Source organism: Strix aluco, chromosome 5, assembly GCF_031877795.1.
Source record: "Strix aluco isolate bStrAlu1 chromosome 5, bStrAlu1.hap1, whole genome shotgun sequence".
In the NCBI taxonomy this organism is placed as follows: Eukaryota; Metazoa; Chordata; class Aves; order Strigiformes; family Strigidae; genus Strix; species Strix aluco.
The window spans coordinates 61,607,967-61,624,317 of NC_133935.1; the positions used below are offsets into that span (position 1 = coordinate 61,607,967).

A 16,351-nucleotide genomic window follows, 5' to 3' on the forward strand; every position below is an offset into this window, starting at 1 on the left:
CAAACACAGGCCCCTTCCACCTCAGTCTGAAGATAAGGGAGTCCTGCTTATACTGATTTGACTATGCTGAACTGTTCACATACAGAAGCTATGCCACCAGTCAGAACACAGATGGGACAAGCAGTCAGAATGACTACCCTGTTCCCCCAGGGCTACAGGGCAGGCCACAACTGGACCAAAATGGGTGCATTGACTCATGTGAGAGTCATGCATGTGTGTTTGGGTGCGTATGCACATCTGTTGTGGAACAGAAGTTTTAGAATATAAATCACTATCTACCTGCTCTACCCATCCTACTTAGTAAAATTTTATATTTTAAGTCTATGAATGGTGTGGTTCTGTTACTGCAGCTACCAGACACCAATTTTCTTTGTGACAAGGCCATAACATTTGTCTCAGAGCAGAAGGGAGTCCTGCTTATATTGATTTTACCACAAATACATGGAATACATGTGGCAAAAGGACTCCTATCAAAAACATACATTTACAGAGTTAAGAAAGGACCTCAAGATGGTTTCTCATCCCTTCTCTATTTCCCAGGTTTCTTAAAAGGTGATACATGACAACTTTTCCTGACCTCAGGAGATGTAAATCACACTGAAGCACTTAGAAAAGAAATTATTTTCTAAGAGCTTTACAATGAAAAAACAACAGTTTCTGTAAGGACTCAGGGAAACACTGAAGGAACAATACACTAATATGCAGTGCAGTAGCTAAAAAAAAGCTGCCACTGCAGACATACTAGAAATCTGAATCCTTGCCTTTAGAAAAATTGCATAATTATTATTTTTTGCCAAAGAAATTCCAACTTCAAATCTAAAGTCTGTCATTCAATATGCTAGGGCTGGAAGCCATTCCTTTGGAGGTTTTGCAAACTTGTTTGTGATTAATAAAAAGGTTCATGTTCTGACAAATAGTAAACATTCAAACAAGCACAAGCCAACTTCCTTACATATGCTGACTTGCTCATTAGAGAAGAATATTTTGAAGAAATGTTCAACAAATGCAAAAGCAGCAAAAAGAATAAGGACAACATTGAAGATCACAGAAAAATAGTACAGAAGAGCAAAAGAGAAAAAGACTTCGTGGTGAGTGTTTCTCTGGTCTCTCAAGATCATCCCAGCTTCTCCTCTACCAGAGGCTTCAAAGCCTGTTACTGCACCATATCAAAGGGACTCTCATGATGCCAGACCTGTGCTTTGTGGGTGCAAGCCAGAGACTGCAGAAATAATGCCAATAAATGTTCCCTGTATGCTACTAATCTCTCTTGCTCAACATGCTGGGGTCATCTTTTAAGAGACTGAGCACAAGGACAAAGGGATTCATACTACTGAGCAGAAACACAAGCCCTCCTAGAAACAGACTGAAAACAGAGTATACCCTTTCTTCTCCCAAGTCCTTAAGCCACATAACATTCTCTTCACACTTACTTTTCAAATGAAGAGAAGTAAAGATTTCCCATAACATTTGGGACTTACATTAGCACTAGTATAGTTTTCAAGGAATGGGGCAAATTATTTCGTTCTAGAACTCATGTTTCCCTGAGGGTATGTCAGTTTTGGAATCACACAACAGTATTATTCTTCAAGCCATATGTTTTAAAGTAACTCATTATAATCTGGTACCACAGCAATTCTCTACACGCACAGGAGGCTACTGCTGTTTGGATGAAAGCAACATTTTGCCGATTAAACTATCTGTACCAACCCCTTTCAAACAAAAGAAAAAAAAAAAAAAAAAGAAAAAGAAATCTCTTCCTTCGATCTATCAAGAAACTTTACAAATCTCCGACTAGACCAAAGTAACTGTTCCCAAGTCAAAGGAAGAAAGTTTGGCTCTAAATTAAATTCCCATGTGTGGGAAAAGTCAATGAGGAAAAATGTCCCACGTTTTGATCATATTCTTAACATATTTAAAAAAGAAGTAATGAACTGTGTTTGAACACTGTCTGCTGCCCATTTGCTACATGGTGTTCTGAGAACACCCTTAAGAAACCAGAAAGAATAAAACCTCCCACTGTAGGGCCTGAGATATAACGTACAAGACAAACAATTTCATTTATATTAAAATATTAATTTTCTAAGATTCCTCTGGTGCTATGTGAGCTCATAAGCATAGACTGGATTTTAAAAACTCACTGAAGGAGTTAATTTTTTGATCACAAGGCAATTTAATTGTTTTTCCGGATCACAAGATAAAATGGATTTTTTTTAAAGTTTATTTCATAAAATTACTGGAAGTGGAAGAAAACCATTTTTTTATTGTAAATCAAACTATGTCCAAGAAGATACAGTATACACAGACACTGCATTGTTGTTATTAACAAAGTTACTTTTCCAAGACAGTTTTTCCTAAATATGTCTCTATAGCACTGTCCTGGTTTAGCCAGGATAGGGTTAAGTTTCCCCAGCAGTTGGGGGAAGCTCTAGCCGGGTTATTCATATACCATGCTGACATCAGGTCCAGAGCGCAGCAGCGTGAGAGAGTCAGTTAACACGTGTGTTATGCCATCGCTCTTCTCACTGCTGTATCGGTAGATATCTTGCTCTGTTCATTGTTATTACTGTTATTGTTGTTGTTTGTTGTGTTGCTGTTGCACTGTTGTATTAAACCTTGCCTTATCTCAGCCCCGGGGTTTGTATTTCACTCCCTTGTGGGGGAGGGGCAACGGCCGCGTGGTCTCAGACACCGGCAGGAACTAAACCACCACAAGCACGTGCACAGAAGGAATTGTAACTGATGCTGAGAAACAAGATGACTCACTACAAAGAGCTTAGTGCAGGTGAAACTATTGATATTAAACAAAGACACACAAACTCGGTGGAAATCAACAAGACATGCATCTTCATGCTAACTCATCTGTTGCTCCTCAACTACAGAAAGATGAAAAGCTACTCAGGATGAACCTACTGGTTTTGCAATTGGATTTTCACAATCTGAATGGCCATCTATAGGTAAAAGTACACACCTGAAGAACAAAAACACTCTCCTCTAATTCCTTCTCTGTTCCCCTTCTCTCTCTCTATAGGAAAACTTACATAGATGGGCAATCTGACAGGCAGAAGGCAACAACCCTATAAGTGGGCATGTAGCACACAAATCCCAACTGCCTTCACAGCCTGAGAAGAAGAACCTCCAACTAGCAACAAACAAGTACGTTCACAAAACTTCTTGTGCTACTCCATCTGATGCCTCCCACTAAAGTCAATGGTGAACATAGGAAGCATCAACAATGCAAACCACCTAAAGAAAAGGCCACTAATTTTCCTCATGACCTCCTCCACAGTTAAGGATCCTACCTCCTCTGTCCACAGCAGGTGCACCCAGTGTAAAGCCAGCAGCTCCTGCCCGGTGAGGAGTGCTAAGTACTGTGACGCCTTGTGGACCACCTGCAGAAGCTTCTCCTGTGTTTTCCCAGTCTGCATATTCTGCCAGTTGTTTACTAAGACTATACCGAGAAAGAGGAAATATATTTAGTAAAAATAACCACATACTTGCCTATACCATTTAACAGAATAGTTAACAGCCACTTATTATCCATCCTACACATATTCATAGCCATATGAATTCATATACTCATATCTATTCACAAAGGGTAATACACACAGAACTTACTGCATGACTGTTACACACTTTAATATTCACTACAGTCATGTTCATTCTATAGATGCATATTCATACCTACAAAGTTATTAACTCCTGCTTGGTACATTTTTTCCAACCTAGCTTTTAAGCACACATAACCACCTTAGAGAAGGAACACCTACAGGTACAAAGCTATGTATAAGACGAGTAATACTGCTTAAGATTTTAACAAAAGGGATATCAGTTAGATCTCCTCTGAAACAAAAGGCTGGCAGTTCCTGGTCATTGTAGTGGAGGCCAGTAAGGACAATGGTGCTGGTCTGGGGAGAGGGTTTAAATACGTTTCAGTTTGCCAAATTGCACCTCTGGATAACTGTAGGATGCAGACACTTATTAGAGTTTATATTGGGCAGATGTGAGCTTGGCAACAAAACTTGAAATACAACAGAGAAATCTGAATGAAAATTTTCCTCAACGTCCAAAATAACAATAGACACAGGAACAATACATATCAGGAGATGTCAGTACAGCTTCAATACAGGTCTCAACACACCATTAAACCTTGGTACCGTTACCAAAAATGTTCAAAAGCCACACTGATAACTGACAACTTATTCTAACGATAAAGTTCGAAATTTACCTAGAATATCCATGAATAACAGCATAATCCTCAGCTGTCCAACCGTTAGTGTCTTTATGGGAAACATCAGCACCATAGCGAAGAAGAACTTTTATCACATTAAGCTCCCCGCCAGAAGCAGCAGTCATAAGTGGCGTTCTGAAACATCCAAAATTTGATATGAAACAGATCATTTCACACAGACCCTGTCATTATTTTTGTGCCTACTTGCTCTCCAAAAAAAGTATTTTCCCCATTACTTTAAAATGAAAGAAAGAAAAAGCAGTTTTCATTAAGAGCAACAATAAAAAGGGAAAGGTAATCAAAACAATCGAACGTCCAGTCTTCAGACAAAGCTTGCACATCGACAACACTTACATACAAACTATGCTGCCATGCGGGAGATGGTTTTTCGAGTTGAGGCAGTGCTGCTGAGCTAAGGGCACGTTTCCTGCCAGAAGGGCCATCGCAGACAGCGCCTTCTTGCAATCCTCAATGCAGGAAGCATCCACTGAGCTGAGACAGCAGCCACGTGCAGACCTGCTTTCACAAGTCACACAGAAATAGCTCCTTCTGTGAGGATTCCTGTTTGTTTTTTTTTTTTCAGAGCTGATTCCCATGCCCCTCATCAATGCAACCTAAAGAATACTGAAGATCCCATGTAGAGATTTCACAAACTCCTCACCTTTCACACTGATCTCGAGCATGCACATCAGCTCCTTTTTTAAGGAGAAACTCTACTATCTCCTCATGATGTTCAGAGACAGCAAGAAGAAGCGGGGTATATCCCTCCTGAAAGGGCAGATAAATAAATCAAGTTAAAAATCAAAGTCAAAAAACCCTTCAAGAGGATTTTTCGTAAAACTTTTTGAAAGAACTTCCTTAACAAGTATAAAAATTTACCTTATTCTGGGCATCAATACTGGCATTATGCTCAAGTAACAGCCCCGCTACAGCTGTACTAGCAGACAGGACAGCCAGGTGAAGGGCAGTGTTGCCGTCAGCGTCTGCCAGATTTGGGTCAGCACCATGCTCCAGCAGAATAGCCACACATTTTTCTTGCTGGCACTGTGCTGCCTGGGAACAACGCAGAAAATGGAAATACTTCCAGCTTTTACATTTCACTCTGTTACAATTCCACCAGCTTCTCAATGCTGGAAAATAAGAGCATCTTCAAAGATTAGCTAACATATGTCTATGCCATGCCAATGACAATATGCATGTTTCTACACAGATCTATGTAAAGAATCCTGCAAGATACATAATTAAGTGCATAATCAATAAGCCCCACTTACGAGAACATAACACATTCCACATACCTTCATCAGTGGCGATCTGTTATCATTGTCAAAAAGATTCAGCTTACACTTGTTTTCTACTAGATATGTAACGACATCCACGTGACCATTTGCACAAGCGAGATGCAGAGGTGTCCTAAAAATTATATACATTAAATTAGCACAGACAGACAACTAAAGAAATCATTTCAGGCTGTGATATACGATCACAAGTTTCACTTTGCGAAAAGCAAGGTTAAGAAAAGATTTCCCATTCCATTACCAGTAACAGCAGTTGCACACCAAATGCCTGAGGTTGGCCAGCAAAACCCCTCCATAACCTCTGCTTAGCAAGGTGACATTTCCTTCAACTGTAGAACTGAATCTGCACAAACAGTTTACCGTGCCTGGGCACTGGTCACTGTCTCCAGCAGGACTACATACATGGCACAGCAACAGAGACCAAAGCTTGGGAATCTGAGGACTATGGCAGGCAAATCCTTAAGTTCTTCTGTGATCATTCACGTGCCAGAAGTGTATCAGAGATGTGGGAGATGGGTTTTATAGTAAGTGTTTCCCAGTACTTTGAGAATTTCTGCTTTTTCTCTAGCTTGCTTACTACTGCAGCAAAAGCAAGAACACAACTGCACCAAGGTGCCACTGATAACATGTAGCAAATCAGACAGCAGAACACTGTAATCCTGGCTACAGGAAAGTAATATTTGACCTTCCTGACATGTATAACTATCATTGTCATAAAAAACCTACTACAGAGGAAGTCCCCTCTGAGGAGGGAATATTGTATTTCCACAATACATGACCAGCATAAGAAAATAAAACATTTTCTTCAAGTTAAAGCCTTGCCAGAATGAAAAGGGCTCCTTCAAACCACAGAACATCACAGATCTGATGTGAATTAACCAGCCTTCTTACACCCGAAGACACAAGCACCCAGAAAGTCCTCGCATGTGTTTCCCCCTAAATCACAGGCACAAAGCAACACAAGCTTCACTTTGTGCACAAGGCAAAGTGCCCACTGCTCTGCAGGACATCTGTCCCAACAGAGCAGGAGACAGGCTAGAAAACAGCCGGGACCTTCCCCCCTTGAAGGTGACGCAATAAAAATCTTGCAGTTCCTCAAGAGCCGAGGGGAATGCTATCACTAGTTTTGAACCAAATCACTGTGGGTAGGTCCTTCTCTGTGTTTAGGAAAGCTCAACTAACCTTGCAATTGTTTTGGTACCTTGCTGAGAGACGGGGAGCAGAAGGGCTCATTGGATGGTGGGAAGGGAAAGGTACACAAATGCAGTGGCATGTGATGCAGAAACACAGCAATTTGTAATGCAAACACTTCTTGTTACAGGGCAGCTGATGAGCCTCCTCCAGGGTAACAAGGACGAGGACAAGAAAAACACACAAAATTTCAAAGAACTTGTAACGTCTTGCTACAGACAGGGAACAGACTGAAGCACCAACAGAAGAGTCCCTCAGGAGCAACTACCGTCACTTTTTGAGAAATTCCCATATAAGTATGCAGGATCCTTCATCTCTGAAGAAGTGACTGACTGAGATTCTCTGAAAGCTGACCAGGACTGGTTATGAAAGACTCCACAGTCTCCTAAAAGCTGCGACTACCAACCACTCAGAAACGTGACAAAGCTGAAGGAGTCACTACCAACTTTGCAAACAGTTTTCAGCCTTCAAAAAACCTGCAGACTCATTGCTGCCCTCCTCAACCAAGCCTCTCAGTCTGCCAACAGAAAAGGAGCTGGCTCTGCTTGTAGCATGGCCTGCTGATCCACAGAAGATCCACTTCAGGCAACAGGCTGGCAGAGAACATCAGAGTGTTCACAGTTGCCTTCCCCACAAGAGGCCTCCAGTAATACTAAAGCCGTTCTGCCACCCAGCCCTGGGGACCCTAACCAGACTCTGCTCCTCCTGCTGCTGCCGCAATCCCACCCTGATCCACCATGGGGTAGAAAAGAACTGCTGATGCCTGAGCAGCTGCAGAACAACCCCACTGGGAAACCACAGGGAAACAGCAGGTTGGCGGCAACCACTTTCAACAGCACTTGAGCTGACAACCCAGCAGCTACAAGCTAATCCATGAAAAGCTCTAGAGTTCATTCTGACAGGCAGCTGATGGGGTAAATCTCTCTCAGTGATTAGCTTTGACCCAGGATTCATGACTAGTCAGCATCACGCCTACAGTGCTTCCAACTCTGTGCTGAGTTTTGCCAATCTCTTCCAGCAAGGCTGAAGGCTTTGCTAGGCCACCTCTGAAAAACTGTATGTTCCCAACTGATGCTGCTCCAAGTGCATTTTGGGGAGGTCCTATCAGCCTCAGGACCCACTTTATGGAAGGAGCCTGTAGGTATGATACTTGCCATGTCCCTGGTGCAGGATCTTTCTTCTGGAAATCCTGAGGAGCAGGACTCAGATATTCATACGAACAATGCACACACTTTAACCATTACTTCCCACATTTCCTGTTCTGCACTTCTATTTCCAACGGTGTCAACTTTTCCAGTCCCTGGACGACACAATGAAGCTCTGAAACACAATTGCATCTGGTGGTCACTCAGGACAACATCAATGCCACAGGCACTAAGAGGGCAGAGATGGGCCTGCAACCCTGATGGCTGGTATAGTGTACAGAGGCTGCAGCAAGCAGGCAGACTCTGTCCACTGAGTACCTCTCAGGAAAGCTTTACAGCATGGGGCACTATCATGCCAAAGCCATCGTAGTGCACTATTGTACGTACACTGCCTCGTCTCTTGGTTTATTTTTTTTTTTACAGTCTGTTACTTCATTTGCCCAGTTACAACACTGATAATAGCATAACACACAGAAGGATGCCTTTCCAGAGAAAACAAAGCTTTCTAGACAAGATGAACTTAAAATGCAAACTCTAGACAAATTTCATACCAGGGTCTGCTAAGACCTGAAGACTGACTGAATCAGCCACAGTAAAAGATCAAGGAGTAAGAATTAAAAATTAGAAACATTCAGCAGCTATTTCCATAAATGCCATTGAGCACCTTGACCCAGGCAGCTGCAGCATGCACAAAATGCCCTCAACCCACCTTAAACTGCATCCCCCATCTCCAGCTACAGAAACAAACACTGACTGGTTACACTCAGGCACACAGCCCACATTACTAAAGTGCATGCTTACTGTGCTCTTCCTTGCTTCTCTTACAAATGTTGGTGGTCTTAGGTGTTTTTAGGGCAATAAGCTAGCTGGCTGGCAGAAGTCCAGTCTTCAGGATAGACAGCCTAGGAAGCCAAGCTACTCTGAGAAAACCAGCATCTCTTCAGAATATCATGAAGGTTTTGACTCCAAGTCTTTCTGGGAAAGGCACTGAAGTGTTGACACACACAAGACCCAAAAACTTCAGCTGATTCACTTACGCTTATGATGCATCACTAGGAGCTACGCTGCAGCCCAAGGCTGCTTCTTCAGACATAGTTGCCATATACTTGCTGTGCTTGACTCAAAAACCCGCACAAGAACACCTCCCAGAAGCAGCAGCTTCTCCTGAACGTCACTGCCCAGATCTTACAATCCAAAGTACTGATTAGCAGTACCAAAGCCTCAGAGCAAGCAACTAAGTAACGGCCACCTAAGAGCAGAGCGTTGCTTTGGCTGCCACAGTCCCAAAAGGCACATAAGGCAACTGCGCATGCAGCATCGATAAACACCGCGTTTATTCTGTGCTGTAACTCTTTCCTAACTGCAGGGTTTACCTCTCCTTCAGTTACTCCCAGCTGAGGCAGTGCAGCTTTCCCAGCACAGCTACTAAGTCTGCACGCTGAGCCCTCAGAGATGCCCGAGATACCGGCGACTGCGCTGTGACTTCAAAGCGTGGCTGGAGAATGGCCGTGAGGCCCCTTCCGCAGCCCACCTTTGTCAGGCTGCGGCCACCTCCCTTCCACCCCTGCGCCCCAGGCAAGGAGATGCGACTCCAGGCGCTGAGGAGGCCGGAGCCAGAAGGGTAAGGCGACAGCTGGATGCCAGGCCGAACTCAAGGGTCTCTGGCAGCACAAGCCCGACTCCCGCACCCAGCCGAGGGCGGAGCGCGGCTGCGGAGCCAGCCCTCCCGCCCCCCGCAGCGAGGCGGCCGCTGAGCCGCCGGGGGCTGCAGCCGGGACCACCCCCCCCGCGCCTCCGCGCCCGCCCGGCGCTGCTCCCCCGCCTACCGCTCCGCCTTGTCCCGCCCGTCGACGCCGTATTTCTTCAGTCCCTGCCGCACCTGGGCCAGGTCGCCGCTGGCGGCCGCACGGTGTAGCTTGCCCAGGTCCTTCTGCCGGAGCTCGTAGGCACCGGCCGGGCAGGGCAGGGAGGCGCTGCCGGAGAGCGGCTGCCCCTTCCTCTTCCTCCCGAACCCGAAGATCCTCTTCATCCTGCGGCAGGGACGCGGGCACGGTCCCGCCTCGGGGCAGCGACGGCGGGAAAAACCCGGCGGGCTATGTCGGGCCGCGGGCAGCGGCCTCAGCGCGGTACGGCTGCTGCGGAGCGAACCGCCGGCGGGCCGGGAGCCCGAGGGCAGCGGCTTGCTGCCCCGGTGACGGCGGCAGCCCGTAGGGTCACAACGGCGGCGGGACGGCGACAGGCGGGGAAAGACCCGCCCCGTCCGGGGAGCGGGGGCGGGCCCGCGCATGCGCGGTCATGGAAGGGCGGGGGGCGCCAGCGGGGAGCGGTCGCGCGTGTGCGTGGGGGTCTGGTCCTGGTCGGCCCGTGTGAGCGTTTGGCGGGTGCGAGCTGTGTCGGGTGTGAGCGAGGTCGCTTTCTGCCCCTCAGGCGCTTGGTTGCGGCTCCGCGGAGCGCGGTGGGAGCAGCGATAGCCCCGGCGGGTGACGAGGGAGACAGCGCACCCCCCAGAGCGCCCGCGGATCGCCGTGGGAGGCTCGTGGGGCGCTCATGAACCTGGCAGCAGCACTGCCGCGCTGCGAGAGCGTGGGGCGGCTCGGCATAGTTTCCTCTGAAAGCAGATTGCGCAGACCCAGTGCGTTTAGTGCAGAACGAGAAAATGTCATCAGAGAGTTACGGATAAAATAATTCTCCCATGAAATTTGTGTCCTGGTTTGTTTAGCAGTGCTGCTTGAGTGCTCTTATTCGGCTTGGGTGAATGGATGCCAAAGGAGCAAAGAGCAAGGGTCTGTGTAGTAGGAAACGGGATGGGGGGGACACCTCAGACATCGCCTAGTTACGTGCCTTACCCATGACAGAATCAGAAAGTTACTTTCCGGTAAATGTGGCGGAGCTGGCACCGCCACAAAAGAGTACAAACGCACGCACGCTGACTGTACGGAAACATGGTACAGAAGTCAAAAGACAGGTCACAGCTTCGGGATAGATATTGTTACATAGATACAGTTGGGAATCGTTCTCAATGTTGGCCTGCTGCAGCGGTTGAAGTGCTAGGCCTGGACAACAGGCCCAAGCCAGAGTTGACCTATGGATGAATCCTGTATGTTTTATAACCCATAACCATTGTGCCAGTAGGTATTGTGCTAGGTTATAACAAACCACCTATGCTGACGTAAAAAATGCTAAGGTGTTGAAATAATTGACGCCTGAACAACAGGCCCCGAGCTGAAGCTGCTAACTTAGTATGTGACCGTTAGCAAAATATGTATGCTCATTGATGAAAGATGTAGCTTAGATACCATATACTCATTACTGATAATGAATGTAATGAAAACATGTCTATCCTGAATATATTTTTATCCTTCTTTGCATAGGGGCAAGTTAACCGGGCTATTGGAGCCAGCTGTCCGGCCTTGGGACCAGATGTGTGGCCTTGTTTTGAAAAGAACGTGGTCAAAATTGGATGAACAGGGAAACTCCCTTGGCTTCCTCCTTGAGCCCTGGCCAGGCTCTGGGGGAATCTAACTGGAGAGCGAAGCCAGATGTTTACTCCACCATAGTCAGGTGGACTTGTTTATTCAATACTATATAAACCTGGACCCGCTTGCAGCAACTTTGGAAGCCTCACCTACGGGTGGACGCACCGCGTGGGACTTCCCACTTGACGGGAAAGGTCCAAATCCTCGCTGTAACCGGGGCTCCCCAGCGACTGCGGATCTGGATGATGGTAACATATGCAAGTGGTGATGTGTCTTTCTTAATCACTATTCTCCCTCTCATGTAGAAATGATTTGATGCATTACCCTGTATTTTCCTATTTGTTTGCTTTAAGTGCATTATTCTGCCTTTTCTTGCTGCATGTTTTCTGTGTTACCCTGTTACATTATTTGGTTATCACCAGTAAAATACGCCTACTCTTTTCACTCTGGTGTCCGCGTTTAATTGGTATCCTTAATCAGCAAAATCAGCGGTGCTGCTAGGTAGTTCAGAGTGGTGAGACCTTACTACGAGCTACCATATGATTTTGAGGTAATGACATAGTACAGTACACCCTAGATTATTTGGCTAATGGAACATCTTGCCAGAACACTTTTTCCTATTTTTCATATGCTTCTCGGATATGGATTTGTGAAAAATGGAGAGATGGCAAACAAAACCTTATTAAAACAGAGGGACACATTTCACTGTGATTAGCAGTGAAAATATTTACTGCAACGGGACAGGAATTTAGTGCCACTTTTTAGGGAGGAGATTCAGCCCTCTGAAATATTTTCTTCTCCTTCATCACTAATAACAGTACAGCTCTTAAAATCCTAAAGCCTGCTTGCTTCTGGCAGTGTTGTATGTCCTTTACCAGAGTGGCTGATGTACAGTCACTTTCATTAGTTGATTCTCAGTGTATTAGCGGTGTTCTGTTGTTTCAGACCTGATCTCTAGAAGGAAGAGCTAAAATAAAATAACAACAACAAAAATAATAATACAGAAAAAACCCTTTTGCTGAAAGCACAGCCGAGTAAATTCAGGTTGCAAAACCTAAATTCTGTGAGTATTGGGAGATGGCTACGAGTAGCCGTTTTGAGAGTATCTCTGTAATCAGTGTGACCATTTAATGGAGAAATGGAGACCAAAATGCATTTTTCAGTTGGGTATATCTGTTTTCTTCCAGACATCACTTACAAGGTGGCAATATAGAGTTAAAACAATCCATCTCTATGCTCTTTCCAGGAGGAAATATTTCTTCTCAAGTCCTTTTTCAGGTGGATGCATGCTCAGCCACAAAAACTTCTGTTTTTCACAGGTCACTCCCCAACCAAGACCAGAAGACCTTACAGTGCCTGTCAAATGTCAAATGTTTCCGAATGGTATCAGTAAAACCTCTATGATTAAAGAGTAGGTTTTAGTTGGTAGGAACTTTGGTAGCTAGTTGGGATGAAATTTAGTTTCACGCGTTGAAGATAAGGGGGTGCTGCTCAGGCCTGTGGATATACTCATATGGGCACAACAGGAACTGCTCGTTCATGATTAGTGAAAAAAAGATGCAAAATGAATAGCTAGAATCTATCCCTAAACCAATTATCCTCTGTTTGTATTTATTTTTGCCAGCTCTTTGATCTTTGTTCATCCTGTTTCTTGAATCTCTTTGGCTCATGGGTGATGTTGAAAATATGCAAGTCTTTGGTGTTAGTTCTAATCCATTCCTATGTTTATTTTTTTTAATAGTTCCTTTTCTCTGTTTCTTTGGGTTTTTTGTAAGGTGTTGGTATTTCCTGTTGTGTTGCTTTGTCCTTTCAGTGTGTTCTATGCGGCTTATCTGTAGCTTTCTCAGTATCATCTAGTAACCGTTGCTTATTCCTGTCTGCATGAAATGTTTCATTCCTGTTCTGATGCCCTTGCACGAGGCTCGTGTACCACGGGAAGATTTCCACATAGGGCTTAAGTGTGGCTTAAGCGTTACATAAGCCTTGGTATTTGAGTTAGTCTGCTAAAGGTACACCTTGCCTTCGACGTGATTCACTGTAGCTGGATAATTTAGCTCAGTCTCTGTACTGCTGCGGTGCAAAATGGCAGTCTAAAATTCCCTTTTTCCAATCTGTATTTTCCCCCTATTAAATCATCCTGTCCAATTTGTTTACCAAGAAGGAGGAGTTTCAGTAGAGACTTGTTGGGCTGATAACCATATGCTGCTAATCATCTGGTTTAGTACACCTGCTTTGCAACTTCTGTATTTACAAGAGGGGTGGTACAACTCAGAAAAGCTGTCTGGGAAGATTCTCAGCCTTGCTTCCTCCGAGGCTTTGAAGAGAACTGGGTAGTTACACGCATTCTGCAGGCAGTGACTGTAACAGCCTCTGCTCTGTCTAGGTGGAGAGCTGGAGCTCTGGTGGTGCTTCTGGTGTGCCACCTCTGGAGCCCTGTACAGTCAGCGGATATGCTGAGTCAAGTGGTGGCAGTTTTAGTTGTTCCCAGTCCACTCACACCACATCCTGCGCACACATGCGCACACAGTAGGAGTAACAGCTAGCTTTCTATTGAGAATGTAGAATGGATTTCCTTTGGCTTCCTCTAGGTGATGAACAAGAAATACTATTTTCTTTTCGATACAGTAAGAGTTACCATGGAACAGAAGAGACTTACTAGCATATTCCGAACCACATAGATTCACTGGCTTACACGTTTTGGGCAACAAATACACGGTTATGATTGAAATGGACTCTGTGTTATTGTGGAGCCAGGTAGGTCATAACTGGAGTTAGGTTTAGTTACATTTTAGCTGATAACAAAGCAACATAAAACTTTTGTCTTCCTCCTTTTAATTAAGCTACTTAAAAATTATAAACCATAAGAAAGTGAGAAACATCTGCTAAACGTAGGACTGTAATGCACTGAGAACTGATTTCAATTCACAAAGGAACAGAGTAGCATTCCTACTAATGTTTTTTCTTATGTTGAAATGGGATTTCTTGTATTTCAGATTTCAGTTTGTGGCCAATGCCTCTCGGCCTGTCGCTGGATGCCAGAAGGCTGCCACTCTTCTTTACTGCCCTCTCCCCTCCCAATTTATAAGATTCCCCCCTGAGAGTTTCCAAATGAAATTCATTACAAAAAGCTCTTTCCCATCTTGAGGCTTCTCCTGTTCTCGTACCAAGAAGCAATGGAAGAATGGTTTTGTTGCCTCTGTCTCACTCATTTTTCTTTCCAGTCTATTGATCGTGCTGAAAAACGATGAATGTTCAGAGTCAAATGGCATGAAGACTTTACATACTGGTTCAATATAAAGTGTATCAATGATTCCAGCAATGTTAGTGAAGTTATTTGAGCTACAGTGCTCTGTCGGGTCAAAGCTATGGTTGGCTACGGTTGGGTTTGGTGCATCCACACCGTTGATATAACACATTGGTTATTCTGAGTCTATAGAGCTCATATAGCCCTGCCCAGAGCGTTCACGAGCATGGAGAATTTGTGAGAAACATTCTGCTGGAGAGCTATGGGGTACGGGGACCTTAAAAAGTGCAGCAGTGGGCCACTACAGCAAATAACAGAGTAGGCAGAAAGTTATAGATGTATTTATTATTCACCTTGTTGGCTGTATTTCAGATGTTCATAAACTTGAGTTTGGAACGGGCTTAGGCATCGTTTTCAATTGGTATTGAGGGGGAGAACCATCATCGTTCCCAGAAAAGTGCCCTGAAAGCTTCAGTTGGTAAATGGTTTTACTGTGACCCTGACGGACTGATTGCGAGCTGCCTTTTTAGAGTTCAAGCTAGCTGAAATTTCTTGAAAGGCTGAGACTTTCTAAAATAATCTTGCACACTTGAATTTTAAAATCAAACCAGAATCAGTCAAAAAGAAAACAACGCAAACCAAAATACAAATGCAAGTGATTTGCTTAGGTAGTGTGTTGTCTGCTTTTGCAGATAAGAAACGACAAAGGCAGATCTTCAGTAACAACAGATAACTCCCTGCAGTAAGTAAAACTGCTTGCTTTATTGACACAACTGTGTCACACAACACTGGCTAACACCTGGGCTACAGCCACCATATCAGCTGCATCAGCTGCCAGCAGCAACAAAAGATTAGCTCTCCTGACAGCCAAGTTTTGGAAAGTACAGAGGAGACTGAAAGTTGATAAATTAACATTCCTTTTATTCCCCCCTGTGAAGTGTTTCAGGTGCACCACAGGTGTTGATGTAGGAGCTGTAAATGTCTAAGCTGCAGCAATATGGAATAGAAGAATCAACATGAAATCCATGAGGGGCAACGGGCACAAACTGAAACACAGAAGGTTCTCTGATTTGATTGTATAACCATCTAAGAATGACAGTCCACAACGAGTATGGAGACTCACCGGGACCGCACTCCCTTGTAACCTTGGAGGCAAGAGGTGACTGCACCACCACTTCAAGGAAACCAGCCGAATCATGACTGTAGTCACGGGGTGGATTGTGTGGCAGGTGCACCTGCCCAATGAAAACAGGGCTTCTTGGCTGCTGAAGCGTACCAGCTCCTGATTGCCTTTGCTCTCAGGGCTTCACGGTAGTTGGGGCCTTTGGCCAATGGGAGCCGCTGTTGACTACAGGTCAGATTTGGCCTGGGTATAAATGGAGTCCACTGGGGGAGCCATTTGGAGCTTGTCCCCTGGAGCAGCTCGCTGCGGTCGAGGACTCTCCCCTTGGGTGGAGACGCTGCCCAGGAAAACTCCTCGAGGTGACTTGGGTTGGGACGCTGCCCTGAGCAGGTCCGCGAGGTTGAGAGCCCTCCCTTGTTAGGTGAGTGACAGAGCGTTTTGGGTTGTCGTTAAACCCTAGGCAGTTGTTCTGTTCTCATCTCACAGACATTCGAACCTGTAATTTATGGAGAGCTACTTAATTGTGTTAATAATAAATTTTTAATTTTTGGTGGTTGGTTGTTTATGTGAGAGCCTCCGTAACAGGTTCTTACTGCGAGTACCAAACAAAGCAACTATGCATCAATAAACCAATAGGCAGGTGCAATGT

The 16,351-nt window shown here is 44.9% G+C and overlaps 1 protein-coding gene across 10 annotated transcripts in view; it reads right to left on the reverse strand.

Moving 5' to 3' along the window:
• The window catches only part of ANKRD26 (ankyrin repeat domain containing 26), a 62,742-nt gene extending 52,667 nt beyond the window's left edge, over positions 1-10,075 (reverse strand). For 9 of the 10 annotated variants that reach the window (XR_012623628.1, XR_012623629.1, XM_074827560.1 and 6 more), the window contains exons 1-6: positions 9,686-10,075; positions 5,524-5,638; positions 5,108-5,281; positions 4,890-4,996; positions 4,226-4,363; positions 3,300-3,448 (exon numbers count right to left, since the gene is read on the reverse strand). Coding sequence is in view for 7 of the 10 variants with exons in the window: in XM_074827560.1 (XP_074683661.1) it covers positions 3,300-3,448; positions 4,226-4,363; positions 4,890-4,996; positions 5,108-5,281; positions 5,524-5,638; positions 9,686-9,888 (886 nt within the window). In the remaining 3 variants the exon portion in view is untranslated. Of the gene's footprint in view, positions 1-3,299; positions 3,449-4,225; positions 4,364-4,889; positions 4,997-5,107; positions 5,282-5,523; positions 5,639-9,685 lie in introns of those variants that run through there. The other variant, XM_074827562.1, reaches the window with a different exon arrangement.
• Positions 10,076-16,351: the final 6,276 nt, after the last annotated feature.